At 30.3% G+C, this 16,155-nt stretch overlaps 2 protein-coding genes across 2 annotated transcripts in view; both read left to right on the top strand.

Moving 5' to 3' along the window:
* LOC149060012 (uncharacterized) overlaps positions 1–16,155 on the top strand; it is a 149,476-nt gene that overhangs the window by 62,767 nt on the left and 70,554 nt on the right. The gene's annotated exons all lie outside the window — the stretch shown is intronic.
* LOC149060014 (general transcription factor II-I repeat domain-containing protein 2-like) lies at positions 2,890–4,803 on the top strand. Its single transcript, XM_089218176.1, has 2 exons — positions 2,890–3,113; positions 3,182–4,803. Exons 1-2 carry the CDS (start codon positions 2,915–2,917, stop codon positions 4,801–4,803), a joined length of 1,821 nt encoding a protein of 606 aa, XP_089074302.1. The 5' UTR covers positions 2,890–2,914.

The raw sequence follows: 16,155 nt of genomic DNA, 5'->3' as shown, positions 1-16,155 counted from the left end.
AGCTGCAGTTATTGTTAACTGAAAAACTACAATTATCACCAGAAGTACTCTTGGTGATTTCACTTTTGAACACGGGTTATAATGTTTATGAGTGGCTAGATGTTTTTTAAACGAATTAATAAGGTGAAAAGTTCTATTGCAGTCATTTTCAGAACAAGTATATTCAAAAAAATCATAGTCTGGATGCCATATTGTAAAATGCTTACATAATAATTGTATACTTAAAAGACTTTGTTTACAAACAAAACAAATTAGGTATGTTAAAATTATATTAAGCATATAGGTACTAAATAAAATTAAAAATAACCTATCAAATACTTAAGGTCAAAATATGAAAATAAAATATAAATTAACTTTTAAGAAAATTATCACTTGATAAATGTTTAAATTCCCAAATCACTTAACAATTTACGCACACATACTCTGTTTCCCAAAGTTTTAATTTTATAAAAACCTTTTTGAATGAATGACTAGATTGGTAAACTTTCGACAGGATACTGCAGATTTAATGCATGCATTATTTTGAAACAACAATCTACTGAAGATAAAATAGAATTTAAAACATAAAATGTGTCACCTACCACAACAAAATACTGTGAAATGTTGTTGCAATTTGGTCCAACAATAATTATGAAAGGGGGTATTGCCAAAAATTTGAAAATCGAGTTAGACATCGATTCTGAATGGAAAAAATGCGGTAATTTCGAATTTGCGATCAAAATTAAACAATATCGATTATTTCTATGAGCAAAATCGATTTAAAAACAGCTGTTCAGTGCATAATGTGTTATTGCCACATTTTGAGCCATATCAAAATGTGGTACTTCCAAGTTTATGCCAAAAACGTGTTATTGCCTATGCTATATGTATAGGAACTAACTTCTTATCAGTGCAAAACGTGATATTACCATTTACATTATCTATGTTAAATACAATTTAACAATCACCTACAGTAATTTGAGCTTTTTAAATATTATTTAAAGGGATTGTAATAAGTAATTTCATCTATTATGATAGTATAAAAATTTTATAATATTAGAAAACAATTCAATATAATATTGTATTAATGTGTAACATGTGATAACTGATTACAAGTATGGTTTAATTATCAAATTTTCATGATTACACAACATACAGTTAATTAATTTCATATTTTGTTGTTTCATATTATATTATTTGCTTTAAGTTTTATTTTATTATTAAAAATATGAATAGAACAATTAAAATGTTAAAAGCTGCTCAAGAAGTAAGTACTTACCTATAAGCTAAATACAATAACAATTATAAGTAATATAATGTTCCTGTTAAGTGAGATACCTTACTCAAACTATGTGTCTTGCTTAAATAATGTAAACCCAGTATACAGTTTTTTTTCTTCATGTAGGTATTCATATTTATTTTAGCATTTCACTTAATATTTTCTTTTAGAAAAATGTATACAGACAACTTGAGTATGATAAACCTAGTACTACTACAGTTAGTCAAATGGTTAAAAACAACACTGAGGTATATTATTAAGATATTAATATTGTATTTGTTGAATGTAAACAACACACCCTATAGTATGTAGATTATAAGTAAAATTATTCACACTGTAGTACAGCAGACGCTGAATAGGCATTTTATATTACTAGCATCATATTCGTTCTATGTAGTAGCCTGTAGGACGATTAGTCGTTGTTTTATATTACGCCTCGGAGCACTATAGTTATTCGTATCAATTATACATATTATTATTATATTATTACATATATCCGATCTTATTATTATTTACCTTTAGCTTCTGTGTATCTGGTGTACTTCAACAGGTTATGGGCCCAGTATAGTAAGGTAATTATAATAAAGTCGTGTATGTTTGATACAATAATTATTGATTTACGAATCGCGTGTTTGTGTACAGACAGTGTACAGCAATAATAATTCGCGAAGTATAGTGCAGTGCAGTGTTAGTGCATCGATCGTGTGAAGCGCAGCAATTGTGTTTGTTATTATTACATTTATAGTGTACAGACATTGTACAGATAATTTGTTATTATGGAAAACGAATCTATAAAAATTAATAAACTAACCGGTAATGACAATTGGGAAACATGGAAATTCCAAATAAAAGTCATAATGACTGCAGCCGATATATTTGATGTTGTGACCGGAAAATCGAAAAAACCTGCTCTTACAAAATCAAGTTCAGAAACTGAAGAAGATGCAAGAAAAAGGTATGGTGTAGATTATTCAATATATAAAAAAGCGGACAACAAGGCTCAAAAGTATATAGTCACGTCAGTGGATGAACAACCACTGCAGTACATAATGAATTGTGACACGGCTAAGGAAATGTGGGACAAGTTGCTTAGTGTATATGAACAAAAGTCGGACTCGAGTGTAACGTTGATTCAACAAAAGTTCTACAGCTATGTTAAAGACCCAGATGACAATATGGCGATTCATATTTCGAAATTGGAGAGTCTTAGTAGAAAATTAAAGGAGTTAGGTGAACCAATATTCGACTCAATGCTTATGACCAAGATACTAATGACTTTGCCAGAAAATTATAAACATTTCTACAGTGCGTGGGATTCGATACCAAATGTGGACAAAACATTGTCTAATTTGTCATCTAGACCAGTGATGCCCAACCTTTTTTCCTCGGCGGGCCACTTTGGTAAACATTTGTAATCGAGCGGGCCACCAAATATAAAAGAACTCATAATCTCATTCTTAATATAATTTAGTTACACATCGTAGGTTGCAATATAATATGGAGGTACATGTTGGACTGATTTTCTTATCTTTTTTATTGACTATAGCACAGATTACAAATTGAGGTACACGTTGTAGGTACACATTAACTTGATCAGTACGCTCTTTATAGTGCACGGGTGGTATCGATTTTAAATCATAAAATTTCTATTTTAAAATGTCCGACAGAAAAAAGCGCAAATACAATGATGATTACCGAATTTTTAACGAAAAATGGTCAATAAGTTACTTTTTCATTGAAATTAATAGAAAAGCTGTTTGCCTTGTGTGTCGTGAAACGGTTTCAGTTTTTAAAGAATTTAATATCAAACGACATTATGAAACAAAACATGAAGCAAAATTCGGCAATTTAAAAGGTAAGCTATTATTTTCAATATAATTAAGTTATACAAAAACTTAATGTCGTGTAATATTATTTAATTAGGAGAATTACGTGTTACTAAGTTAGAAGCATTCCAAAAAGATATCCACACCCAAAATGTTTCAAATTTATTTAAAAAACAAAATTCAACTAAAACAAATGTTGTACAAGCGAGCTATAAAGTAGCGAATTTGATAGCTAGTGAAACTAAACCTCTAAGTGAGGGAGATTTTATAAAAAAATGTATTTTAACTGTGGTTGAAGAAATAATTCCTGAAAAATTAGAACTTTTTAAGGAAATAAGTTTATCACGAAACACAATTACCAGACGTGTTGAAAATATAGGGAATAACATACTTACACAGCTACAGAACAAAGCACGAGATTTCAAATATTTTTCGCTAGCACTGGATGAGAGTACCGATATCACCGATACTGCCCAGCTGCTAATAATTATTCGTGGCATTGATATTAATTTTAATATAACAGAGGAGTTGGCTTCTTTACAAAGTATGCATAATCGAACAACAGGGGCTGATATATTTGAAAAAGTAGATCTTTGTCTTCAAGATCTTAAGCTCGATTGGAGAAATCTAAGTTGCATAACAACAGATGGCGCTCCAAATATGAGAGGAGAGAATATTGGTTTTGTTGGTAGAGTAAATAAACTTTTAAAATTGAAAAATACTGAACCTCCTATTAATATTCACTGTATTATTCATCAGCAGGCTCTCTGTGGAAAAGTTATAGGTCTCGAACATGTTATGTCTGTTGTAACAAAAGCGGTTAATTTTATTAGGTCTCATGGCCTTACTCATAGACAGTTTCAAAGTTTTCTTCTCGAAATAGAAGCTGGGTACAATGACGTGGTGTATCATAATCACGTTCGATGGCTAAGCAGAGGAAAGGTTTTGAAACGATTTTTTGATCTACGAAAAGAAATTGAAATGTTCATGATCGACAAGGGAAAACAAATTTTAGAACTTAAAGATGATAATTGGTTGTGGGATTTAGCTTTTCTTACAGACGTAACAACACATTTAAATATTTTGAATCTTAAATTACAAGGACCTGGAAAATTCATATTTGACATGTATAATTCTATTAAAGCATTTGATGCAAAATTAAAATTATTTATTAATCAAATTGAGCGCAGTGATTTCAGTCATTTTGAGAACTGCCAAATATTTAAGAATAACACAAAATCATTATGTTCAACAAATCGATTTGTATGTATGTTAAACAAATTGCAAACCGATATTTCATCTCGATTTTCAGATGTTAAATTACATGAAAAATCGTTGCGTTTATTTGAAAATCCATTCAATATTGATGAAATTGATGTCGATACTTCTTTTCAACTTGAACTTATCGAGTTAAAAACAAATTCATTTTACTATGATGAATTTCAAACAATGAAAAAATATGATATTTTAAAATTTTATTCAACGCTTTCACACGAAGATTTCCCTGCTTTGAGAGACATTATGATGAAAATGGCAACTGTATTTGGCTCGACGTATATATGTGAACAAATATTTTCACGGATGAAACAAACAAAATCAGTTCATAGATCGCGACTTACGGATGAACACCTTCATTCAATTTTGAGGATTGGAACAACTAAATTCCAACCAGATTTTTCATTATTAGTCAAAGAAACACAAGTTCAAATTTCACATTAAAAACATTTTTATATACTTTTTATTTTTATTTTTATTATTGTATTTTTTATTTATAAATTAATTAAAATCGTATTTTGTAATAATTGGAATATTTTTTGGAATATTTTGTTTTATTTTAATAATTTGTAACGGGCCACATGGAATACCTTGGCGGGCCACATGTGGCCCGCGGGCCGCGGGTTGGGCATGACTGATCTAGACTCATGGTAGAGGAAACAAGACAAACTCAAAGTTATGATGCTGAGAGATATACTGCAAGTAGTAGTGCATTTTCGGCAAAGAAATCATTTGGAACAAATAAAGAAAAACGTACGAAAATTGGCAATTCTGAAAATCAATGGAACAATGATAAAAAACCAGGCAAGTGTAATCATTGTAAAAAACCAGGGCATTGGAGACGTGAATGCCGGATTTTCTTAAAATAACAAAAAGAAAGAAATAAGAGCCACTCAGGAAATGCGTTGGTTGGTGTACAATCAAAGGACATCAAAATCAGTGAGTCAGAAAAATGGTATGTGGATTCAGGTGCTAGCGATCACATGACTAGCAGAAGAGAATGGTTCAGTAACTATGAGTCATTTGAAGTTCAGTTATCAGTACGTATTGGTGATGGCAAACATATCATGGCAATTGGCAAAGGGAATATAAATGTTCAAGCGAAAATCGGTAATAAATGGGTTGACAGTCATTTGTCAAACGTTTTACATGTACCTGATATTAAGGTAAATTTGTTTTCGTATGGAGCGTGCCTTGACAAAGGTATAAAAATGATGACAGACAGCGATGGATGTACATTTAAAAGGGATAATCAAATAGTTGCTATTGGAGTTCGTGAGAATAAAATGTTTTCAATGGCTCTGAAGACAAAGTCAGTGCAAGAAGCTGAACAAGCAAATATTGCAGTTAAAACTCTCACATTACTACAGTGGCATGAAATGTTGAGTCATCAGAATGTCCAATATGTTCGGAGCTACTTGAAACATATGCGGATTCCATTTACAGAAACGAAAAACAAATTTTTCTGCGAAGCTTGCATTTATGGTAAACAACACAGAGAGCCATTTACACTGAGCAATACAAAAACTACAAAACCAGGTCAATTAATTCACAGTGATGTCTGTGGCCCTATGGAGGAAAATTCACTTGGAGGTAAACGGTATTTTGTTATATTCAAGGATGATTATTCTAAATATACATATGTGTATTTTATGAGCCAAAAATCAGAAATTAAAAATAAATTTGAACTATTTTTAAATACAGTCGAAAATCAGTTAAATATTTCAGTAATTACTTTAAGAAGTGATTGTGGTCTGGAATATAAAAATACTGAAGTAAAAGCCTTATTGGATAAATTTGGAATAAAACATGAGACGAGTGTACCATACACACCCCAGCAAAATGGAAAGGCGGAAAGATCAATGCGAACAATTGTAGAAGCGGCCAGAACTATGTTATATAGCAAAAATCTATCCAAGACACTTTGGGCAGAAGCAGTGAATACAGTCGTGTATACAATAAATCGTACAGGTAACACAGATCGAGAAGGAAAAACACCTTATGAATTATGGTTCAATAAAACACCACATATAAATCATCTGAAAATTTTTGGTAGCGAAGTATATGCACATATACCAAAAGAAAAACGAAGAAAATGAGATCAAAAGGGTAGAAAAGGTATACGTTGGATACTCAGAAGAAACCAAAGGATATCGTATATGCATTGATGGAAGAGAAATTTCAATAAGCAGAGATGTAATATTCAAAGAGTCAACAAGTCCATCTACAGCTACACAAGTAAAAATCATAAATAAAGAAGAAGAGGAAGAAATAAATTCGGAAGGTGAAGCTGGAGATGAGGAAGACAACAACGACGACGAAGAAAAGTTGGATGATGATGAACAGATACCAATAGGAGCTGAAGAGCAAACAAGAATGACACTCAGAGACAGAGGAAAACTCAATAAACCTATAAGGTATAAAGATGCATTATTTTCAGCATGTAATGATCCAGTTACATACGAAGACGCTATGACAGGTGACAATTCAGATGATTGGAAGGCAGCAATGAACGATGAAATGTTGTCATTGAATAAAAATAAAACATGGACACTTGTGGACATGCCTCAAAATAAAAAACCTATAAATAATGGTTGGATATACAAGACTAAATACAAAGCAAACGGAGATGTCGATCGGTACAAAGCAAGGTTAGTAATAAAGGGATGTGCGCAAGTTCATGGAATAGATTTTCAAGAAACGTTCAGCCCAGTAGTGAAATATGATTCTATTCGAGTAATACTTGCGATAGCAGCAGCCAGAAAATTAGTACTCAGACAATTTGACATTAAAACAGCATTCTTATATGGAGATCTTGAAGAAGACATTTATATAAAACAGCCTAAAGGTTACGAAGATGGAACACAGTTAGTATGCAAACTTCAACGGAGCCTATATGGGTTGAAACAGGTACCCAGGTGCTGGAACAAAATGTTCAAAAATATGCTGATGAACTTTGACCTAAAGGAAACAAAAGCAGATCCTTGTCTATTCGTAAGTAATAAAAACAATCAATTACTAATTGTCGCTATTTTTGTAGACGATGGACTAATCGCAGCAACAAATAACCAGCTGGTGGACATAATGGTGAAGTATCTAAAGGACAACTTCGAGACGAAGGAAGGTGAACTTGATCATTTCTTGGGTATTGAAATTGATCAGAGACCTGATGGTTCAATTTTCATACACCAATCTTCATATTGCAAGCGCATTTTAGAGAGGTTCAATATGGAAGAAACCAAAGTCCTGCATATTCCCACAGATCCACAACACTCATTAGATCCAAATTTATCAGGATCATTGGAAGCAGGGGAAGTTCCATACAGAGAAGCAGTTGGAAGTTTGTTGTATCTAAGCCAAATAACAAGGCCTGATATAACTTTTGCAGTAAATCTTGTCAGTCGTTATCTAGAAAAGCCTCTGACAATTCATTGGAATGCGGTGAAACGTATATTTAAATATTTAAAGGGAACATTTAATTATGGTTTAATTTATGATTCTAGTGTAACACCAAAGTTGCGTGGATATAGTGACGCAGACTATGCTGGTGACACAACAACGAGACGATCAACATCAGGATTCATTTTCATGATGGGAGATGGAATCGTAGCATGGTGTTCACAAAGACAAAAATCGGTAGCACTTTCGACTACTGAGGCAGAATACATAGCGCTGAGCCAGTCTATACAGGAACTCACTTGGTTGACGCTACTTATCAGTGATCTTCTGGAGCCACAGGGAGATACACCTGTTTTGTATGCAGACAATCAAAGCGCCATCAAACTAGTGAAAAATCCAGAATACCATAAGCGAACAAAACACATCGATATTCGCTATCATTACATTCGTGAGAAGTTCAGTGAAGGGATGTTTTCTCTGGAGTATGTGCCAAGCAAGGAGCAGTTAGCTGACATATTGACTAAGCCAACTCCACGACCAAGATTCCAGGAACTCAGGGAGATGATGGGAATAAGATATATTAATTCTAAGTTAGGGTATATTGTTTAAGGGGAAGTGTTGAATGTAAACAACACACCCTATAGTATGTAGATTATAAGTAAAATTATTCACACTGTAGTACAGCAGACGCTGAATAGGCATTTTGTATTACTAGCATCATATTCGTTCTATGTAGTAGCCTGTAGGACGATTAGTCGTTGTTTTATATTACGCCTCGGAGCACTATAGTTATTCGTATCAATTATACATATTATTATTATATTATTACATATATCCGATCTTATTATTATTTACCTTTAGCTTCTGTGTATCTGGTATACTTCAACAGTATTAAATTATTTACATTATGTAATTAATTTTGAATGTACTCTTATATTTAATATACATAGGATAATCACTTTAATAATACAACTATTAATATAGTTACTTTAACATCTTATTAATTAATATTCTTTTAGAAAAATGTATACTCACAACTTGAGTATGATAAACCCAGTACTACAGTTAGTCAAATGATTATAAACAACAGTGAGGTAAAATACTAAAATACTAGTTACAGTAATAGGTAGTAAATTTAATAAAAAAAGAATACTTGATAACAAACTAACAGCATCACGAGGCAAATTTCATAAAGTTTTCATTAATAACTTTAACTTAAGTTTTGGCCATCCACGTCAGGATGTATGTTCATTTTGCTCTGAAATGAATGCACGAATACAAATAGAAGATGATACTGAAAAGAAAATGGAATTGAATAATGAATTACAATCCCATAAAATCTGTTCTAAAATATTTTCTAAAACAATGCTTAATGTCAAACCAGGTTCTGTGAATGTATCATTTGATATGATGCAGAATCAACCTATACCAAAACTATCAGTGACTGACACATTCTACAGTAGGCAGATATGGTTGTATAACTTGACATTTTGTATTAATTTTTCTAATTCAGAACAGAGCCCTGAGAACTGTCATTTATATACATGGGTTGAGTCTGAAAGCGCTCGTGGTCCAAATGAGGTGTGTTCTATTTTCCTTCATTTTTTAGAAAAACTGCAAGAACGAATAAAGAAAGAATCAATTCCTATAACTGAGCTTAACTTATTTTCAGACTCATGTTCTGCTCAAAATAAAAACCAATTTGTCGTAGCAACTCTGTTGTACTATATAAATTATAAAAACACCATATTTAGTAACATAAATCATATATTTCCAGTAAGGGGGCATAGTTACATGCCCCCCGATCAAGTTTTCGGACGCATTGAAAAGTATTTACGTAAAAAAGAAATATTATTATCTCCTCAACAGTATTATGATATATTTAAAAAATTTGCTACGGTTCATGTATTTAATAAAGATTTTTTTATATACGATATAAAAAAGGCTGTAAAAAATGCATGAAACCTAATGTTATAAAAACTACAGAACAGAAGATTTTTATTTATTATAAAGGGAAAAAGACTGTTGATGTATCATCAAATTATAATGAAAATCCCACTTATACAGTATCTGTCCTCAAAAGGGGCAGTAGTCTAAACACTTTAGATACAATTGATATATTACCTAAAATTAATTATGTGAAACTGCCTAAATAAAAAGATAGGTTAGGTTAGGTTAGACTGTTGTTCAAACATTAAATTTTTGTAAAAATTGATAATGATTTCTTTTTGACGTGAACCAACAAACTAAAAAAAAAATACGAAAAATTAGTAATACAATAAATATTTAGGATAAAACAATTTATTTTAAATATGTTTGTTTTATAGACTGTTTTGATACTATTTAATAGATAAATTATGTGTTTTATGTAAGAAACAAATAATAATATCATCGTAAAAAGAAAGTACGATAGGTGATTTCCGACATCATAAAAAATTATAACAATTTTTTTTGTAAAATATTATTTAATATAAACATTTACCATTCCGGGACGATTCCGTTTTACAGATGAAATATCAGCCATTATAAATAGTTGAATAACACGATTTCAAAACAAAAAAAATGCTATTTGAAAATTGTACACCTTGAACCACACGGAATAACAAACATGTAATGATAATAAATAATATTACACCAGTAACCACTCTGTATATTGTAACAGCGTCGTTCGACAATCATACGACGGCAAACGACACATGCCGACCGAAGGCCATCCTGTCGCGGATGTGGTGGGGATACGCAGAAATGAACACGTTTTGGTCGCACTCTCTCGTGGAACGGAGTATAGTTTAGTTATCACTCGTGGAAAATCTTATTTATATTAACATATACTTATTCCTGTCGATTATTATTTATTATTATGGTTGTTTATTTTTGTCATATTTTGAACAACAAACATATTTATTTATATTTACATTTTATTAGAGATGTAAAATTTACGTAAATTCTGTAAATTTGGTAAATATTGATAATTTTTGTATGTCACCATAGGAACACCCTTAGGAACTCCTCACTTCCACTTTTCCATGAACTTATAATTATTGTAATGCTTATTTTTATTATTTACTGGATAGTGTGGTGTTCATGGTATTATAAATTTAATATATGATTTTATAAGTATATAAGTCCCTAATAGTGTTATTACTTATTATTGACTTCTTTTCATGTATTTTAAATTACTTTATATTATGAATAAAAATATTATAAATGTACCTACCAATAAATTGTAAATGAATCAAATCAGATTCATTAGGTAACTATAACATCAACAACAAAAAAACAATTTAAATTCTAGTCTTTTAGTTTCATATTTCATTTGTCTTTTCCTCGAGTTATAATTAGTTAAAATTATAATTTAATAATAATAATAAAAAGTAATTAAAATAAAATAATTACATTTTACCAATCTGGTTATTGTGTGATAAATGGTGAAATACACGGAGTAACAAAATTATAAAAAGATCTTATTAATAATAAATAATTAATTAGTATAAAATCAAAATTAAAAATATTAATATAATTCTTCTCAGTCTGATCTAGAGGATAGAGTGGAATCTGAATCATCAAATAAATCTTTTGAATTCCAATCTTCTTCTGAAGATTCTGAAAAAGAACTAGAAGTTAAGTTTAACATATTTTTAGATTTTGGTGTACTTGTTGCCATGAATGTTGATGGTCCTGGTGTAGATGGTCTAGGTGTAGTTGGTCCAGGTGTAGATTGATAGTCGATTTTATTAGTGTCATGACATATTGTATTTACATGTCTCTCTTTGCAAGGTTTATTTTTAGGAATACTTGATTTTTTTAAATTATTTCTAATTTGATGAATATAAAGTAATTTTGCTGCACGTTCATTTGTTAATCTATTTATTTTTTTTTTTTGTGTGTATTAATGAGAATGTACTGAAAGGCTTTTATGTAGCAGCAGAAGATGGAGGCAGAGATAAAATTGCTACTAAAATTTTGTTTAAATAAGAACTACCACATATCCATCCCCTTCCACCAAGTGAAAGGATTTAAATTTTTTATTTCAGTAGACCAAACAAAATTATTACTCCAAAGGCCTTCATTGGAACGGTATTGAGCTAGTTCAATCATTATTTGTTGAGTTTCTTCAGGCATTATTGCTGTGGCTACATTGAAAATATACTCAACACCTGCTATGTCATTTATTTGTGATAAATATTGTTGTCGCACAGTCATATTTATGGGATAACTGTCACTTAAGGTTTCTCTTAAAGTTAAATGGTGGACCCTTAACGGGCCCGTAAGCTATGATTTATTTTTAATAGAGATGTTACGAACTGTTCGATTTTCGAACCAAACTGGAAATTCCAAATAATCGAACCGAACCAAATATCTAATAGTTCCGTTCGATAATCGAACCAGAGAAATAAAAATAAAAGTCGATGGAGTAACGGCTAAAATTATAAGTTATTATTAAATAATTAATAGATTAATATATATTAGTTGTTTAATGTTTGCTTGTTTTAAATATTGATGTTTTTCGATTTTTCTTATCAGTTATCATCATATTAATAATTAAAAATTAAAAATCTCATGCATAATAATTATTAACTAGGTATTAAAGTATTTAAGTAAATAGTAGTAAAATATTTATTCAATAATTCTGAGGTATGGTGGCTAAATGATAAATAAATAAATAAATAAATAAATATTAAATAAAATAATATCCAATTTAACTTTTAATGTTCGGTTCGAGTTCGATAAAATATATGAAGAGTTCGGTTCGGTTCGGGTTCGATTAAAAGTGTGTAGGTTCGGATCTGTTTGAGTTCGTTAATTTAAAGAAAAGTTCGGTTCGGGTTCGGTTCGACCTTAAATATTATGGTTCGTAACATCTCTAGTTTTTAATCATTTGAACATAAAAATAATATTGTAATCAATTTGTTAAAATTGTTTTCACAATTATTGTTTTACTGTGTATTCGTGTTTTTTTTATTTTTATTAAATTGTCAATACCTATCTAAAGTATAGTTAATATGGATGATATATTCGAACTAATTGATTTTGTGCAGTTTGCCGATGAAGATAATGCACCTAAAAGGTACATCAGGGATCAAGAAAACCCTGTAGAATTATTTTCTGATCTCCAATTTTACAAAAGATACAGGTAAGTATCTATTATAGGACTATTTATTGTACTTCTGTAAATATTTTACATTTTAATAATTATACAGTGAAATAAATACTTTTTAATAGATTCAACTGAACAAATGTAGGTACATTAAACACACATTGAATGTATTTTTAATTATTTTTTAATTTAGGTACTCTAAAGAAATAGTTATTGATATTATTATGCCATTAATAACTATTCATCACAATAATAATCGTGGTTTGCCTATCCCACCTATTCTTCAACTCCTAACAACACTGCGGTTTTACGCATTTTCAAACTTTCAAGTAGACGCTAATTTCAAGTCCCATTCAATTTTTTGTAAAATAAGTTTTGTTAATTTCAATTTAAGATTGTAAATGGTGACTTAAGAGAAATTAACCAAGGAACTGTGTCAAGAATAATTAAAAATATATCTAAAATGTTGGCAAGTAATGTAAAAAATCATGTACATTTCCCTAGAAATATAGATGAATGGAATATTATAAAAGTTAAATTTTACCAAATGTACAAGATGCCTAGAATTGGAGGATGCATAGATTGTACGCACATACAAATACAAAATCCTGGAAGTCCTGATTCAGAAGTGTTCAGAAACAGAAAAGGCTACTTTTCTTTAAATGTTCAGGTATGCATTAATTAGTTATCAGGCATCAAAAAGTGGTTTTAAACCCAATCATAGATAAAATATAAGTAATTATTTATTAAAAAGTTATTTTTTATACCCACTATATGTCTGTATACTAGGCTGTTTGTGGACCATCAATGGAATTTTTAGATATAGTTGTAAGATGACCAGGCAGTTACCATGATAGCTTTATATTTAGTGGAAGTCATGCAAACAAATACTTTTCTGAAAGTATAGACCACGTGTTATTGCTTGGAGATGGAGGTATGATTATATTTGTATATTAGCTAATGTACATATAGTTTAAATTTATATTTATCCTATAGGTAAGAGCCTTGAGAAATTTTTTAATTATGTTTCAGTTATAAATTAATCAGTTTTTCTTTTAATAGTTAACATTAAAAAGTTTATCGTAATGTTACGCTAATTATAATCATGAGATATTTTTTTAATTTTATTTTTTAACTATTCAATTTGATTATATATACTGTAACAATTATAATATGTTACATGATACCTAAATATATATATATTACTACACGTCTACACACTTAACATTATGTACGATGAACTGCCAGAGCCGGATTGGTATATCAGCCCATCGAGATTTTCACTTCTAAGCGGCCCATTTACATATTCACTGGCCCAAAATTTTGGTCTCTATAATTTTTTATTGGTTTATTATGTCCAAAATCGTTACGAACTTATTTACTTATCCTAACATGTATTTATTTTCACCCACACTCTGACACTACCGGCCCTAACTTTAAGCGGCCCACCGAGATTTTCTCGGTAGCTCGCCTAACCAATCCGGCCTGTGAACTGCTGACCAATACAATAATATTAACACACACTCATAACTGTAAGACCTATGGTCAATGCACACCATGTATGAAGTAAGTTAGTTCACTGTGTACCTTAGACCTCAACACTCAACAAACATCGAGTCAGATAGTTGGATAGAATATAATTTATATAACTTGTGATTATTATTATTTGTAAGTGTTTAATCTATAATAAAACTTAATGATAACTGAAACGGAATCCTAGTTATTTAAATATATTTAAGATCCTGTTATATATATATATATATATCTACCCCTGGCTACGGTAATTATATCTATAGAGTACAGTAAAAGAGAAATTACTTTTTAAACCAAGAAAATATTCTTATGTACAATCATATGTCCAAAGGGAACACAGGCTGATAAAAGAGCTACATACGGTAATATGTTAACATCACCAAAAATAACATGAAGGCCCTTCGAGAGGTTCACTATTGACTATATAGGGCCAATCAATCCACCAAGTAATGGATATTATTACATTCTAGTGGGCACCTGCGCAACTACGAAATATGCCATAGCGAAGGCATATAAACATGCCGACTCAAAATCAACGGTAGCTTTTCTCATAGATGTAATACTACAATTCGGGGCGATAGGGGAAGTGCATTCAGATAGAGGGCTTCACTTTACAAATAAATTGGTAAAAGACCTGTTAAAAGCACTAAATATACAAATACTAATTCCATAGCTTACCGCCCCCAGAGTCAGGGACAAACCGAAAAATTTAATGGTACTTTAATCGATATGATAAGTCATTTTGTACAGGAAAAAACAAATCACTGGAATCAATATTTAAAATATGTACTCTTCGGATACAACACATCGGTCAATGAAACAAAAAATCAGTCTCCATTTTATCTATTGCACGGCTATCACCCAAAATCAATTTTCGATTATAATCTTATTAGCACAGATACAGCACCAGCAATTTTAAACGAATTAGAAAAATTAAAGAACATAAGAGACGAGTTACCAAAATTACTGGAGGAAAAGTTTCTAAAAAATAAAAAACATTATGATTCACATAAAAAACAAATAAAATTTGTAGTAGGAGAAAAAGTATTAGTTAAGTTAGAAAATAAAGGATCGAAATTTGCATATAGATATCAAAATTATATGACAAATATCAGAGGGTACATATATAGTGGAAATAACCAAGAATGGACAGTTAGTTCATGACTATAAACACGTTAGTCAACTAAAAAAGTTTAAAAGTCGATAAAATAAAGAAATAACATAGGTAAGAAAAACAGTTAAACGCATTATATATATTTTAAGTTTGATATATTGCATATTAGTATAAATATATATTTTAGGTATATAGTAATTAATATTAGATATATAATATATAACCACAGAATTGTTTAGAATATAAGGAGATCGCACTTGATATATTAATAATTTTTTTTTTTGTTATTTGCCAACTGAAATGTAATATCCAAGAATTCACAATACATCATAATGCTAAAGAGGTCTCGATTTAGGACTATAAAATATCAAATTAATATTTAATAATATGACTAATATAGTAATATGAACTGTTATATGTAAATGAATGAGAATAATAATAATAATTAACAAACGTAGGCTCAATATTTACAAAAAAAATAAACAAAAAAAAAACATACTACCGATTACTGAAGCATTTTAACAGTATAGACAAGAATCAGTCTTAATAATGAATAGTATAGAAACGGTCATACAACGAAGTCTTCAAACTACACACCATACAAGCAGCATAGAATAATCATAATTTGATAACTCGGTGAGTAAAATAGCTT

Source organism: Diuraphis noxia, unplaced genomic scaffold (assembly GCF_037042655.1).
Source record: "Diuraphis noxia isolate RWA-SAM2 unplaced genomic scaffold, SU_Dnox_SAM2 contig0001, whole genome shotgun sequence".
NCBI lineage: Eukaryota > Metazoa > Arthropoda > Insecta > Hemiptera > Aphididae > Diuraphis > Diuraphis noxia.
The sequence above is the reverse complement of the archived record's forward strand: the minus strand, read 5'-3'. Positions and strand labels throughout refer to the sequence as shown.